The sequence below is a fragment of the Felis catus genome, chromosome A1 (assembly GCF_018350175.1).
Source record: "Felis catus isolate Fca126 chromosome A1, F.catus_Fca126_mat1.0, whole genome shotgun sequence".
In the NCBI taxonomy this organism is placed as follows: Eukaryota; Metazoa; Chordata; class Mammalia; order Carnivora; family Felidae; genus Felis; species Felis catus.
The window spans coordinates 100,485,526-100,502,350 of record NC_058368.1 but is presented as its reverse complement, the minus strand read 5'-3'; the positions used below and the strand labels follow the sequence as shown (position 1 = coordinate 100,502,350).

The following is a 16,825-nucleotide window of genomic DNA, read 5'->3' as shown; positions in this document are numbered from 1 at the left end:
GTTTTACGGCCTCAGAAATGTGCTCACTTACAAAGACCGTGTAGTCTACTCTCAGGGTTCTAGGAAATATTTGATCCTCATCACCATCTGAAAGTTCTAATTCTTACTTTATTTATTTGTCTGAATATAACTTTTTTTAAAGAAAGATTTTTGTTTCTAAGTAAACTCTATAGCCAACAGGGGGCTTGAACTTAAAACCCTGAGATCAAGGGTCACCTGCTCTACCGACTTAGCCAGCCAGGTGCCCCTAAACAGAACTTTGGAGCATTTCCAAAGACAAGAAAGGGAAGAAATGGAAAAAAAAAACCCTGGCTGATTAAAGGATGTCCGAGGGACTTCCAATTAAACACGGTGGATTAAATACACTCATTTGCCACCCCTTTCTTACAAAACAATGCTAAAAGGAAAGTAAAGAAATAAAAAAAGGTATAAATCTCAACGAATGAGGGAAGTGAGCGAGGAGATGATAACAGACAAAATACCAACACTTTCAGAAACAGGAAGGTTGATGGACCTGTGGAATTGATTTAGTAGAGGAGAAGATGCAGAAATCTAAACTTTCAGTCAGGGAACCCAACAAATTGATTGGTGATAGTGGGTACTGAGTGGGTGCTGAGAGTGGGAGGTTGATTTGAAAAATCTGTGGAAGTAATAGTTCATATCCCAGATTACCTCTCCAACCCAATGCGGCCAGGTGACTGTCCCTTTCCCAATGTGAAGGAAGACTGGAGGTTACAATTTGCAAGGCATGAACCAGAGAGACTCTGAATTCAGCTGAAGGGGGTGGAAACCATGAGATTAAATGAACATTTCCCTCAGTGAGAAAGTGAGAATAGAATTCTCAACCCGTCTCCTATTGGTCTGACTCATGGATTCTTGGCACTCAGGTTACTGACTCTACCAGGAGACTGTAGTTGCCTTAGCTTGATAAGTCAACTGGCCAAGAGAAAAGACCTACAAATACTGCCACTTCAGGATTTTCACAAAAAAAGAGCCTAGTCCTTGCCAGTGTGTATATGAAGCAACATCTACCAGTCAGAGAGCCTCGCCCATAAAATCAGAGCTTCTCTTCAGCTTTACTGTTTTGTTCTTTAATATAAATGAGTTAGGAATCATCAGACATTTGAGTAAAGTGCTACTATGGAAGACAGGGACCAAAATAAACAGAGAAATGGAAGTCAAAGTTAACAGAGATAACATAGGGAGACAATGAGAACTTTAAACATTTTTAACAAGAAAAGAAACACCGAGAAAATGTTTGCAATTCATATTACAATGGGTTAGTCTTTCTAATACGTAAAATATAAAGAGCTGCTATAAGTCAAAAGGAGATGACCAGATGTCAATAAAATGAAGGGTTAAAAATAGTACATTCATACAATGAAATAATATGTGGCTATATAAAAGAATAAAGAAACTCTTTATACATGAATACATAAAGAACTTTAATGTGTCAGGTGAGAAAAAGCAAGAGACAAAACTGTGTTTGTCGCTTGCCACCTTTTTTGCAAAAAGGAAGAAAAGACAAAAATATACATTTATATTTGATTGTACAATTTAAGTAAGTCTTGCATGTATAATGCTATAAAAAGGAAACAAAGAGAAAACCAATAAGGTACTATTAGAAATTAACACTATTACAGCAAAAATAAAAAAAAAAAATTAGAAAGATTGGAAGGTATAGGTCAATAAATACCTTAGAAAGAACTAGAAAAAGCAAAAGTATGGGTAAAGATAAAAAGGATGGATAAAGATAAAGTATGGATAAAGATAAAGACCTGAGGGTTGACTCAGTGTGTCCAGCATTACAATAATAAGATTTCTAGAAAGAGTGAACAGAGAAATTACAATGTAGAAAACATTCAAAGACAGCGTATAAAAACATTTCCCAGAATTGAAGCATATAGGTTTCAAGACTGAAAAAGCCTTCCAAGTGCCACAGGTCAGGAATGAAAATAGAATCATGATAAAGTAACAAGAAATCATAACACTGGGAAATAAAGAGAAAATCGTAATAACTTCCAAGGGATTAGCAATTAGAAATGGAGCTTCTCAACAGACACATTAGAAAAAAGAAGAAAAGGAAACAATGTGTTCAAGATTCTGTGGGAAAATAATTTCCTATCTAGAATTCTATACCCAGCCAAACACACCTAATCCAGTATGAAAGCAAATTGAAGATACTATCAGACAGGCAGAGTCTCAACAAATTTAGCATCCACCTCCCTAGGAAGAAGGAGATCTGTTTACCAAAACAAGAGCATACACCAAAAATGAGAAAGGACAGATTCAGGAAATAGGGCTCTAGACAGGAGAGAAGCAAAAGAAATTCCCAGAATGATGTATATGGGAAACTCCGGGAAGGCAGCTGTATAGCACTGCCAGATAGCAGCAGCCCAGAGTAGGGCAGGAGGAAAGAGGTTGTCTCTATGAACAAACTGAGAGATGCCTGATTTGTCTGAATGCACTGAAAGAAGGTTTCTGTCTCCAGAAAAATGTTAAGAAATGAACTGGAAACTAAGAAGTCCAAATTATTTTCTCCTCAGAAAATGTAATGTTATAATTAGAAAGGGAATACGATATAGCATACTGCATGCATTCACTGTGAATCGTACTTAGATAGCCACAGTAATAATAAACACCAAATACTGATTTAATCTCAAAGATATATTTAATCCCAACTATATTAATGGTGGCAAGAGGATGTAGGTAGGGGTGTGTGTGGGGGGGGGGTGGGGGGCAGTGTTGGGTGCTGAAATAGAGACAGACAAGTTTGGTTCATCATGGAGAATACTGAGTTTTGGAATCCTGGCTCCACAATTTATTATCCTTACTGTATAAACTTGGACAAGATACATAATCTCTCTGTGCCTTGGTTTCCAATCTGCAAAATCTGATAATACTAGTATCTACCATATTGTGTTGTTGTGAAGGTTACAACAGTCGTATAATGCTTTGTAACTGTTAGCTGTCATTTTTACCTTCTATAGTAGAATGCCAATATGTAACAGAGAGAACATCTAAAATTGAAAACCTGTAGGAGCATGTGATTTAGCCGTACAGGATACGAGAGAATACATCTGAAGGAAAGCCAAATGACTGATTCAGGAAAGTGGGAACAGGACACGGTAGGTTGGGCAGAGGACAGCTAGTTTTTGTTATAATGCTAGTATGACTATTGTATGTACCTAGAGAAGTTCAACAAAAAATTAAATGAAAAATAAATGAAAGTGAAAAAGAAGGCTTAGGTTATAGTCTAAAGATAATATCATCATTTAGACATTAACAAAGTGTTTCTGCTTTAATATGAGGGGTGCGGTGGTCATAAAATACTAAAAAAGAACACTTTCCATGGGACAAAACCCAGCATGAACAGGGCTGACTCTAGAGCAAGTAAAATGTTAATTTGAGGCATTTATTTGAATAATATCAGGATAATTCAAGCCTCTCTGCATCCTTCAATTACCTAGTCCTGAATTACCAGTATTCAAAAGAACAAAAGTGTTTGGGTAATTCTGGCATGAATTATTCAGATAATTTGCTGTTCCTTGATTTCATTTTTGGATATGAAATCGCATTCTCAGTGACCAAAATTGGAAAGAAGAAAGGCTTAAATTTAAGTAACAGTTTTTCAAGTAATCTAACTTGCTGATTCATCCAGGCCTGGATTCCATATTTCCATAGCCCATGGTGACCAGACAGCAATTTACTTAGAGGATTAGTCAAAAATGGCCCACGGGCATGCATTACATTTTCACTGATCACCAAAACAGGGAGACTTTGTAACTTTTTGTGATCTCCTTCAGAACTTTACCGAGAGCAAATCTAGAAATCCCACCCACTAAAAGGTGGGATTCTGGTTCAAAGAATAAAAACCTGCCCTTAAAACACCCACACTAAAACTCACTGTAGGTAGGTGGGTTGTAATCAAAAGGCCTAGGTTTTTACAGAGGACACCATTCTTTCTGTGGGGTGATGGGCTCAGTCCTTATTATTTCTCTTTTTCCCTCTTTAGTTTTCTCCACTCTCCCTCTCGCCAAATGTTTAGGAGGTTGCTAGCATGTGCGAGGCACTGAGCGAGACACTGGGGGTAAAGATGGCAATATGGGGAGGCTGTCAAGCACCGTATACGTTTTACGGAGTTTACTGGTGTTTTAACTGTGTCCTCTGTTAATTGTCTCTGGACCCTGATCTCTTTTATGAAGGCAGCATTGCCTCGTGCTGGCACAGCAAAATGCGTGGCTGTTTGCTAAAGACATTGCAGTGAGTGCACTGGCAAACCAAGGCTGTGGCATTCGGTAATGTATCTGCACTGTTCTCAGTGTGGGAAGGAAAATCCCCAAGGACTGTGGCTGGAGCAGGGAAGCTTGGTGAAGGTACTGGAAGTTGTCTGGTAAAGTCTGGTACTTTTAAGCCTCAAACAGATTGCTGCTTCTCTGAAACTCCAGCCTTACTAAGAGTTGATAAACAGGCACTGCTCTTTTTTTGTTGTTGTTTATACATTTATTTTTGAGAGAGAGAGAGAGAGAGAGAGATAACAGGGGAAGGGCAGAGAGAGAGCGAGGGAGAGAATCCCAAGCAGGCTCCGTGCTGCCAGTGTAGAGTGCTATGCAGGGCTCGATCTCAGGAACATGAGATCTTGACCTGAGCTGAGATTACGACTTGGAAGCTTAATCAACTGAGCCACTGAGGCTCCCCCAGGCATTTCTCTTTTAATGTCTGGAGACACCCCGTGGTGGCCGAGGTGGTGCAAATATGACACTAACAGAACATTACACAATTCAAACCTGGACCCTGGAGGGAGGTGAGGAAAGGAGGGTGGATGTGGGAGAAAGGAGTTGCTTGTTCTTAAATTTTGTGATTACATTTATCCAAGAATTCACATGCTGGAAAAATGTATTTCAGGTGGGGTGATTTTGGGTTTGAAGGCAGGTGTTCCCTCTGTACCCTCCTACTTATAGTTCACGGCTGTTCCACATGCTCATTTCCTGCCTTCCAAGGGCAGAGGGATTGAACATGGGATCTTAGTTGCAATAGCTTTTTCTAGGTCTCATCAGGCTTTGAGACTAAACTAGGTTTCACTGTCTTCCTGTGGTGGAATGTGCCTTTTCCTTTCCCAGTGGGTATATGGGGCATATGAAAAGAAACTTTGGGGCGCCCGGGTGGCTCAGTTGGTTAAGCATCTGACTCTTGGTTTCAACTCGGGTCATGATCTCACCTTCGTGGGATCGAGCCCCCTGTTGGGCTCTGCGCTGACAGTGTGGAACCTGCTTGGGATTCTCTCTCTCCTCTCTCTCTCCCCATCCTCAATGTGCTCTCTCTCTCTCTCTCTCTCTCAAAAAAAAAAAAAAATTAGCTTAAAAAATTTTTAAAAATTAAAAAAAACCACCTCCATTTGTGAATCATGCTCTGGTCATCCTTGGGAACTCTTGCAGCTTTTATAAAAAGTTTGCTAAGTTGTGCTGAGACACTGGGAAGGTCAGATCATTTTAACTATTCCCCACGCATGGGTATTTTTCCATACACACCCAACTGTACTATGCAACAGCCAATGACAGTGCAGTACTGTGGCCTATACGAAGGAGAACCTTCCCTTAGAGAAATGTTCAAGATTGGGGTCTTCTTTCTCCTCCAAGTCACAGGGACAAAGCTTCAGTATGAAATAAGGGTTTTCCCTCTGAAACTAGTAAGAACTCTACGGAAGCAAAGGTGACGGTGGGTGCAGGGTGAGTTGTGCAGGGAGCACAGAACCTGGGGATACATGAAGAAGAGTGAAGGGGAAGCTGACCAGGTGGGTTCTAGGGGTTTCTGGGGCTGAGGAAAGCACCTCAGGGGCCTGCTATCAATTCCTACTGATGGACTGGCTCTAGGTCCCAGAGTTAGTATATTAGGAATGAACACACACTGGAGTGCCTGGGTGGCTCAGTCGGTGGGGTGTCTGATCCCATGGCGGGTGGGTTCAAGCCCCGCATCAGGCTCTGTGCTGGAAGTGTGGAGCCTGCTTGGGATTTTCTCTCTCTCTCTCTCTCTCTCTGTGCCCCTCCTGCATGCTTTCTCTCTCTGTCTCTTTCTCTCTTTCTCCAAATAAACTTAAAAAAAAAAAAAAAGAACACACACTTCAGATCAGGGCTTAGAAGTGGAAAGTACAGTTTTTGAGCAATAATATTGCTAATGTCTCTAACTACTAAATCCCCTTTTAGTATTAGCGCTTGAACCAACTTTTCTGAACTGTTACATTGGTTAAGACTCTGTCTGCCCTGGGGAAGTCATTCTAGAACTCTGCAGTCAACATGTATCAGAGAGTATGGTAACGCAACAATGACTGAGTAATTACAGAAACATCCCTTGGAGAATCCTTAAAAAAGCATATGGGTTAAAAGTAAATACTTTATGCTAAAAAATTCAAGACAAGATTAGAATGTGGTTAATTTACTGTATTCAGAGAGACTACGGCAAGGGTGTATTTACTCAGCAGGATCAGGGATTCCCTTTTGTGCTGACTGCATCTGTCTGTCATGGCTCTGGAAGGGCTCGTCAGTGGGGCTGAGGGTACGCTGTACTTGGGACAGCCTTACGCCAGGGCCTCACCTCTCCTTTTCCAATGGCTTCCACATCTTTGTTCATTTTTCTGTTTAGCACGATACCCTGACACTAAGGACATACACGTGTGTGTGCGTGCGTGCACACGCGCTGGCGGGGGTGAGTTCCCTGAACTCTGACCTCCTTCTGGGCACGGCAGATGACCACTGCCACGCCTCACATCGTCTCAGGCCAAATACACCTCTCCCGCTGAAGTGGCTATCGAACAACGCTGACATCGATGCAACATATCTGATACTAGCTCTTGGTTCTGGATGTGTAATTCCCGGGGTGGCTAATTCCTTGGCAGTAAAATGAACACTAATGGTGTTCATTACTTAATGTTTTTTAAACAAGTCTGCTCTCGTGCTGGTGCTACTTCTAGGGTTCCAGGCCACAATGTCACTGTGGTCAGAGGGGGTGTGACTGATGGCGGCCAGGGGATAATGCTCTCTGCCTATTGGTAGCTGGAATCAAATCTCACTTCCTGTGTTATAGGTCTCACATGGACTTAAAGTCTGGGAAATGAATGTCTTATTGGCATTTTAAGACAAATAATTGCAAACATTCCCTTGGAGTTGTAATAACTCAAAACCAACTTGTCCTTTATAAGGAAAAGTAAAGATAAATCTGCTTGTTATAAACAAAGTCATCCTCTGCAGTTGAAAACACACTGGGAAAGCTGTCCAAAGTAATGGAGTTGAATCTACTTTTAAAGGACATTGAAAAGAAATTTAGATTTTTTGCTCTCAAGCTGTGACCAATTTAGAAAAATAAATAGTAAACAGAACTACCATACAGAGGTGATATTCTTTAAAATGCATTTATTGCCCATATTTTTCTCTTACCAGGAAAAACAGATGTTTCTTAGGGACTAAAATGTGGTTCCAGCATCTGCCTGGAACTAGGTCTCACTGCCCCCTCTCTTTCTCCGGGGACACAGCAATAAGGCCGTTCAGGGGCATAATGTTTGGAACCAACTCCAACCCAATGACCCCCAGTGGTTTCCAAAGTTATATAATCCTGGGGAATCCCTGCTACCCGAGAGGAGTCATTTAGCCTTCAAGCAAACTCTTGGGCCAAGATTTGAAGGCGTCCCTGATGGATGAACACTTGGGTTTCTTTCCATATTGCGTCCTTCTGTGGGATGTTCTTTCTATGGTCCCCAAGGCAAAATGGAGCAAGCATTAGAGTCACTTAGGTGTTTTTCATGCTCACAATCTCATGCTATTTCATTTCTCTGAGGAAGCTTCATTTCAACTACAGCTATCCATACTTACTTTATCTAAGGAGTGAACTCCGGCCTTGTTCTCTCTGCCTCTGTAATTATGAGTGAGTCACAGAAACCTCTCCTCTCCAGCCTGAGCAAACTGGTGAGTTTTCACTTTCTACGGAACACATGCTAAATTGCAACCATGATCGAGGAGAGTTTAATTTATAAGGTAGGGAGGGGAAGGGGTCAGTAAGGGGTGCTTACTTAATAAAATACACTGAATATTTTTATTTTGGGGTTTCTGCTGATCACTGCTCTCAAACTCTGTTAATATGTAAAGCCAGTGAATTTGAGGTTCAAGACTGAACCTTCTGAAGGACTGTTTCTTAAACGGAGTACAAAAGTGGTACCCTAGTGTCAGACAGCTGAGTAGCCCTAAAACCTCTTTTGTGCTCTGATTTTTTTCTTTCAATGTTTTTATTTATTTTGCGTATGCAAGTGGGGGAGGGGTAGATACAGAGGGAGAGAGAAGATCTGAAGCAGGCTCTGCGCTGATGGAGAGCCCGATGCGGGGCTTGAACTCACAGATTGTGAGATCACGACTGGAGCCAAAATCAAGAGTCAGACACATAACCAACTGAGCACCCAGGTGTTTTTATAATTATAGTATAGGGGCGCCTGGGTGGCACAGTCGGTTGAGCGTCCGACTTCAGCCAGGTCACGATCTCGCAGTCCGTGAGTTCGAGCCCCGCGACGGGCTCTGGGCTGATGGCTCAGAGCCTGGAGCCTGTTTCCGATTCTGTGTCTCCCTCTCTCTCTGCCCCTCCCCCGTTCATGCTCTGTCTCTCTCTGTCCCAAAAATAAATAAACGTTAAAAAAAATTTTTTTATAATTATAGTATAGAAGACAGCTCAGCTTTGCTCCTTTGCTTGTGAAAAGACAGGATGAAATATTTCTGGCAGGATGGTTCTACTGTGATACCAACTGTCTTGTTTCCGGGTACTGGAGGAACCTGTAAGAGAGGAGAGATGTTCTCCTTCTCTCTCCCAAGAGTTTGCCAAGTCTTTGTGCTGCCTTTCCTGAGGGTATTGTTGGTGACTTCTGTTTAATGACAAAAGCAGAATTTTCCAGGCACCTGAAGACACACTGGACCTCATATGGGACTGAGAAGGGTATAGGAGTGGGGAAGATGGGTTGAGAGGAAAAGAAAAAAAGCCAGTAAGCAATGGGTTCTCAGCACTGGCCACGATTCCCTGCTCCATTGTGGACAGAAGCAGCCCAGACTCAGGCAACATGTGAGTCTGACCCAAACTGAATGGTGGTGACCAGTTAATACCCAAGCTCCAAGGTGTTTCCTTCAATACACTGACTTAGTGACACCCCTAGGGGCACTCCCTGAAATGATGGGGATTTACCTTTCTTCCAGCCTGATTACATTTGATTTAAAGGGGGGGGAAGAAGGAGAACGACATTTCTTGCACCTTGGTATTCTGACCTGAAATTTACCCTCACAACAACAAACACACCCCTATTCGTGTGTGTTTATCATTATACCTACAAACAGGCATACATTCGCCAAAACATTGTGGAGGGTTTGGGAAGGGTGCTGGAGGAGGTGCCATTGTGTTCCTTTAATTTAAGTCATTAAATTAAATTAAGTTTGAGTGATTTACAAGCGACAGTCTTCCTTCTGATGAATTTGGGGGTTACTTCCGAGAGAAGCCAGTCACAGGGCACTGGTTACATGCACTCACCCTGGACCACTCTCCTTTTCCATTTCCTGCTTTGTCAGGAAGTGGTGCGCATTCCCTCGGGAGGAAATAAAGTCCTGATGCAGAAGGACTTGGCCCAGGGAAGTGCCTGAGCCGCCGGGGACCTTCGGACATGATCCTTTCAGGTGCACAGCCCATGCACTTTGGACCGTAAACATTTTGTTTGAGAAAGACCCCTGTGTCACTGGTGGGCTCACAGACTGGCTCACTGATGGGTGCGGCGGTTCCGAGTGTTAAGCTAGCGCAATCTCAGAATGGCAGGGCCCTGTTTCTCCCAAGCGCGGTGATGACGCTTTCAGCCTGAGGATCAGCGATGAAACCAAACCTCACCACTGCTTCGCAGTGCTGATTCTGATCAGAGATGGGCTCATTCCACCCGTGACAGGAAGTTTAATTTCTAGACTTACTTGGTACTTGACTCCATTAAAACAAAGCCTGAAAGCCAAAGTCAACTGGGAGACACAGGGCGTCTGTAAGCTGAGTAGATTCCTCCGCTCTCTGCGGCTGGATCAAAGCCCCTCCAATAGGGCACTGTTTCCCTTCCTAAGGCCCATCTTATAAGACTGGCTGCTTCTACTTGCGGGGGGAAAGGTGGCATTTTCTTCTTCCTTTCGGCTCCTGCTAAGGGTGCTCTGGTACCGTAATTTACAAGGTCATGCAACTGAAAGCAAAGGCGTGGCCCTGCTGCGCAAGGCACCCGCTAGCACCACGTACCGTGCACGGTTACGCAGAGGCTCTTCGGTCAGCGTGTTAGAGGAAAGGGTGACGCAGCTGCCGTACATCTCCTAGAGAGGTGCAATCAGACATCATCTGAAAACATGCAAGGAGCTCAGCACATGCACGCGTCTCGATAAACAGGAAGCATGCAGGAGGCAGATTAGTGGACGCAAGCTTCATACGTACTTCGAGGGGCACGGGGAGCTGGTGGGATCCTTCTCTTACTCCTGAGTGACAGAACCCATTAAGTTACTCGGGAAAGTCTTATTTGAGCAAGGTGAGTTTGGGCATACGACACCCAAAGGGGCTGGGCTTCGGGGCAGGGGTGTGACTTTTCTCGCGGAAATATACATGTGAGGAAGTCCTTTGCAACAAAGGCAACTGACGTTGGAAATCAACGTATAGCTAAAATCGGTGTTCAATTCATTAGATACTAACTGAAACTCGATTTTGGTATTGCAAAAGGAATCTGGACAGTTCTTCAACCGAACTGTAATGGAATTTTACTATATGGCAAATTATCAATTATGCAGGCTGTGACTCTCTAGATCGCAGGATGGATATTCTAGGTCCTTCTACCCCTCAGCATTTCGCATTTTGGCTACTGTACCATTTTTTGGATGGCATGGCATGTGCAGAGCATACAGGACACATTGCCTACAGCCTACAAAGACATTCATATCTCCCATTCACCAGTTTGAAACCACAGATTATAGTCCCCGGTTTTCTAGTAAATGCAATTATAAGATATAGTTCCCGCCACACTCTGCCATCCCTTATGTGCTGCCAAGTGCTTCAGACTGCTATGGCATCCTGATCAACACTCAGGGGCGAGTATCAAAAAACGCCAACGTGGAGGTCCCTGTGGTGTATTCATTTCAAAGGTCATTCCAAAGTGGAGTAGTTAAGTCTTTGGAAATAGAGTTTCTATTTATGCGCTCTTTAATCGGGCTTGAGGATAAACTATCCGGTCAGATGAGGAGAACAAACTCTTCCTGAGGCAGAATCTGTGCCAAGGAAGGGCCTGATTTCACATCGATTGGTGGTCTCATCTTGCAGAAATGCCTTCCAGTTTAGGACTCCTAACACTCAAGGATGAAACTATTTTGGGAAACTGGGAGACCAGAATATAACCTCCTGTGATTTCTTTCATCTTTCTCTTTCAGCATATTTTCCAAGGAAGAGCAAAGCGTATATACTTTAATATGACATATCTCCTTAAAGAACACATGGACTTAGCTGCCCATGCATCCCTTTGGAATTTTCTGGGGATTCCCTCAAGGTGGCAAAGGTCAGCAATCTGTAGTGTTAGGAACAGCACAGTGAATTCACAGGCAAGAAATGGGACATTCTCCAAAAGGTACTCACCGCCTTATTCTTTCCTTTGCTAGCAGAGCTCACTGGACTTCTCTTGGCATCTGTTGTCTTCCTTCCAAGTGAGGTTAACGGCAGTGTGGAGGTCTTCAGCTGGTTGGCTGCCTGGTAATTGTTATTATTGTTCTGGTTGCCACTGAGCGTCTCCATGATAGACCGGAAGGTTCCAAAAGGCCTTTTCAGTTGATCCCCCGATTCGCTACCTGTAGAGGTCCTCTGGGGGGTCCTGCCCTTATCTCTGTCCTTCTCCCCAGTGGGCTCGAGGCTAGCTTGCTCCATCTGGACCACGGGCTCCTCAAAGGTAACTCGGAGTTTTAAGTTCTGAGATGTCCGGCGCTTGGAAGACGGAGACTTGAGGGCACTCTTGGGGCTCATGGCCACTTTCTGGGTGGCGGTGCTGTCAGGGCTGGGCTGAGTAGGGTCTCCGGAGGGCTGGCTTGGGGGAGTGGTCCCTGAGGCGGGACACTGGGATTCCAAGTCAGGTTCGCTGCTCTCGGAGGTGGGAGATGGGCTATGGCCGTCTAGGGATTTGGAGGCTTTGATACCAAAAGGAAACCTGCGTCCTGATGCCAACGTGTGTTTCTTGATCATCAGGTGCAGGCTTTCTGCGCTGTCCACACTCTCCACACTTCCCACGATGGGCTGCGGTCTGGGCCTGTCGGCCTTCCTCACGGGTGTGCTCTTGGGGTCCTCAGAGGTGTTGGAATCGGTGTCGGACTCACTCAGGGACCGCTGCATCAGCTGCCTCAGCCGAGCCAACTTCAGCTCCCTCTTGTCTGCAGGGATCTTCTTCGAGTTTCTAGAAGAAGCCTGAGCATCCTGGAATTCCAAGGACAGCTTTTCCTGGGTGCAGACACTCTCTGAGATATCCTTCCCCAGTAACTGGCGGAGGATTTTGTCAGAATCTTCATCTTTTGCTTTGGCCCTGGCCCGGCTGGATGCCGACAGGCTTCCGAGCACCTGAATCCCCTCTTGGACCCCGGGTTTGCTCTTGGCTACAGACTCATCATCCGCATCTGGAGATTTCCACTGGGACCTTCTGGAAGCGGGGGAGGATGGCGAACTGAAAGATGATGAAGAACATATGAGGTGATCTCCTATCACTGATTGCCTCCACTGCCACTAACGACTTACAGATCGACAGGACTGGAATAAGAAAAATCACTTAATGTCTGTGCTCATCAATCTCCAAATAACTCCAGAGAGGTAACCATGACCACAGTGTAGTGGGCCTCCTACCTAATGCTATGATGAGAGATCTACTGTTTTACTGTTTACACATCAATGTTGTGCCAACTGCATTCATTATTCTCATCTTCACCAACCTTATACACCTACTTATCCTTATTCCCATTTCACAGGTGAAGAAATGAAGGAATCTGACTGTGACTTTTCTGTAGTCAGAGAATGAAGAAATGGCAGAACCAGAGATGAAGCCGGGTCTTCTGACATCAGGTCCAGGGCGTTTTCCCCCTGTAACGTCTCATATTTATTCCTCTCTATAAACATAAAATATGTGCTGTTTTTGTCTTCTTAAAGTCCAAAAGAAGGCTCAGAGACTAAAGACACCTAAGAACTCTAACCATTAATGTTCCTGGTATTACCTGGGTGAGGAAAGGAGGGACTTGTCCTCTGATTTCTGGGCTTCTAGAAGTTGTTGGAGCTGGTTCTGCAGTGTGACACGTTCCATTGTCTGTCTGGGAAAAGTGAAGCGAGACACATAAGCTCTCTGATACATGGCCACTACTATAAGTGAGTAGGTATAAATTTTGTCATGATAATTTGCAATAAATTGCAATAAATCCCAAAGCCTTACAAATACGCATGTCCTTCGTCCTTACCGTGCAGAAATCTTCGAAAGACACAGTCAATTACCCAAAAGGATGCTTATTATTCACATTAGCAAGAAACTCTAAGTAGCCTAAATGCTCATCAATAAGACTCAGTGAATAATTTAGTTGCTTCCATAGAGGCAGCTATTAAAAATGACGATCTATTCCAGTAGCCATGACATGGAAAAAGTTTCCGTAGTATATGTATAAAGTAGATACATATAGATATAGAAATACATATACATATATATACATACATATATTAAGTAAAAAAGGAAGTTATAAAAATAGTGGGGGTAGTATAATTTTTTTTATATTTTAAGAAACAAAAGAATATAAATATAAATATAAATTTCTTTATATGAGAGAAATATAAAAGAAACATTTTTTTAAATATATTTTTATGTCTTTTTTTTTTTCAACGTTTATTTATTTTTGGGACAGAGAGAGACAGAGCATGAACGGGCGAGGGGCAGAGAGAGAGGGAGACACAGAATCGGAAACAGGCTCCAGGCTCTGAGCCATCAACCCAGAGCCCAAAGAAACATTTTTAAGAAATCCCTCTCTGTATATAAAATATATATTACTTATAACATATATGCTTATATCATATATGGATTATTTACTCTTTCCACATTGTTTAAATCTTTACTTATAACATATATGCTTATATCATACTTATATGTATTATTTACTCTTTCCACACTGTTTAAATCTTTACTTTTAACATATATGCTTATATCATACTTATATGTATTATTTACTCTTTCCACACTGTTTAAATCTTTAAAGTAATTGTATTAATGCAGTGATCAGAAAAGAGCAGAATAAGAGCAACAAAAGCAGACTATTCCCACAGGGGGTAAAAACAATGAAATAACTTAGCATTTTCTTACATAAAGGGAAACCTGGTATGGCAACGCTCAATTTATTCTGGACACAAAAGCGGAAGGTACTTTCAATGGTATCAGAACGTGCTTTAAATTTAAGAAAAATCAGTTAAATGCCGCAGATGACGGAAATGAACATCTGTTTAGAAAACATAATTAGAGAACTTGAAAAAAGTGAATCCAACTGATTCTGACTTTAGAAGAATAAGCAGTATTTACTGAACTCTTTATTCGTTTTATGACCACCCGCCACCCCCCAAGGACGGCCATCAGATTCTAATCCCTGGAAGGTGAGAATATACGTTATTTTATGTGGCAAAAGAGAATTAGTGTTGCAGATAGAATTAAGGTTGTTATTGGCTGACAGGAAACCAGGGAGGCTATCTTAGGTTATTATTATTGGTTATGCCATCCAACCACATGTCTTTAACAGTGAGGAGGAGGAAGATGAGGTCAGACGCACTCAGTGTGAGGACTCCATCTGTGAGTGCTGGCTCTGAAGAGGAAGGAAGGGGCCAGGAGCCAAGAAATGCAGCGGCCTCTAGGTGCTGGCGGTGACCCTCAGCTGACAGCCAGCAAAAGAAGGGAACCTTGGTCCTACGACCACAAGGAACTGATTCTGCAACCGGACTCTCATTCTAGAGCCTCCAGAAAGCAACATAGCCTGCAGACAACTCAATTTTAATCTGGAGACCCATTCCAGGTTTCAGACCTACAGAGTTGCAAGAGGAATGTGTTGTTTTAAGCCACTAGGTGTGTGCTGATTTCTTATAGGAGTAGAAAATGAATACAGGTAGCATCAAAAATGGTAGACTCTCTCATGGGCCAGGGTGTGGAACCAAATGAATGAATTACAAGTGTCCTTATGACGACCGCCAGACTTTAGATACAGGCTTGAGGAAGCCTAGCGTTCTCCTTGCTGAGTGTCACTGCACATACTCAACAACCACTGGCCACCTAAACCTAGTTCTGTGAGATCAGACCACGAGGATACCCTGCCATCTCCCCAAGTACTTTGTTTTTCAGACATGGTCAGTTTTAGTCCTAACATTTCATCCCTAAGAAAAGAAAAGTCTATGATCTCAGTTTATCTCACTCGTTCTGTGACTCACCTACTGAAAATTTAATTGTCTAAAGAAGGAGACAGCAGGGGCGCCTGGGTGGCTCAGTTGGTTAAGCATCCGACTTCAGCTCGGGTCATGATCTCAGGGTTTGTGAGATCATTTTAACTTGATTCCTTCTATAAAGACCCCATTTCCAAACAGGCATACATTCTGAGGTACTAGAGGTTAGGACTTCAATTTATCTTTTATTTTTAGGACAGGACATAATTCAACCAGGGAGACCTAGGCTTGTACATGAGGACTTCTAACAGAGCTGAAGGTTGCCATTTAAATGTTTTTTTAAATTTTTTATTTACTTGTTTTGAGAGAGAGAGAGAGAGAGAGAGAGAGAGAGAGAGAGAGAGAGACAGCAGGGGAGGGGAAGAGAGAGAGGGAGACAGAATCCCAAGCAGGTTCCACGCCGTCAGCACAGGGCCCACTGTAGGCCTTGAACTCATGGACCATGAGATCATGACCTGAGCCAAAATCAAGAGTCGGACACTTAACTGACTGAGCCACCCAGGCACCCCTGGAGGTTGCCATTTTTAAATAGTAATTATCTTTATAATGATAAAGAGTAAAGTTATTCTAGTAGGAAAAGGCATTCAGCACTGTCTCTCACTCAAAATTTTGGACTAGAAAAACTCTTATTTTTCAATCCTCCTTTTTCACCTTTCTGTGTTGTTGGTGCCCTGGAGCTTGAAGGGTATAGGGTGCTGTGGCTAGACTAAGTGGACTTCCCTTTTCACTTCTAGTTTCACCCATCTCACTGAGGAACATGGTAAGTAAAAGACCAGGGTCTACAACATAACTTCTCATATTTTATCTTGTCACTGGCCTAACGATAGCTGGCTACAGCATTCAGCTTTGGAAACAGCAGAAGAGCTGTTATCTATTAGCATACATGTGTATTTTATCCTAGGCCCATCGACAGGGAAGGCAGCCAAGACCCTGACCTTGAACTGCTCACCAATAAAACAGCTATTATAGCTCATGAAAAGCTCACAACTCCACGCTATAGAGACTGAGGACCATGTTTTTTGGTCTTTCCGAGTATGAATCTTTAGAAAAAAAAATTCTCCTGGATTATTTGAAAGCTCCTCTGAATGGCGCCCCCCCCCCATAGACTACTGGGGGGCAGGGATATTGCTACAGTATTTCTGGAAGGATATTAGGCAGCATCTATCCACATTTTAAATACTTATGCCCTGTGTTCTAGCAATTGCCTTTCTAGGAGCTTAGCTTTAGAAATACCTACACATGTACCTAAAGACATGTGTACAAGGATGTTCGCTATGGAAACGTAACTTACTGAGTTGTGAGTTTGTGGGCATTTTCCCCTCAG

General features: G+C 43.0%; 1 protein-coding gene and 1 long non-coding RNA gene across 11 annotated transcripts in view; one reads left to right on the top strand and one right to left on the bottom strand.

The window, feature by feature from the left end:
• SNCAIP (synuclein alpha interacting protein) overlaps positions 1-16,825 on the bottom strand; it is a 159,385-nt gene that overhangs the window by 1,379 nt on the left and 141,181 nt on the right. For 8 of the 10 annotated variants that reach the window (XM_011281801.4, XM_023254634.2, XM_045058171.1 and 5 more), the window contains 3 exons: positions 13,260-13,352; positions 11,650-12,718; positions 10,279-10,349 (listed from right to left, as the gene is read on the bottom strand). In XM_011281801.4, the coding sequence (XP_011280103.1) occupies positions 10,279-10,349; positions 11,650-12,718; positions 13,260-13,352 (1,233 nt within the window). The other 2 variants (XM_023254650.2, XM_023254645.2) reach the window with 2 other exon arrangements.
• On the top strand, positions 12,718-13,476 carry LOC111560569. The gene is made up of 2 exons (XR_002742570.2): positions 12,718-12,861; positions 13,017-13,476. It is a non-coding gene; the product is annotated as an uncharacterized LOC111560569 (long non-coding RNA).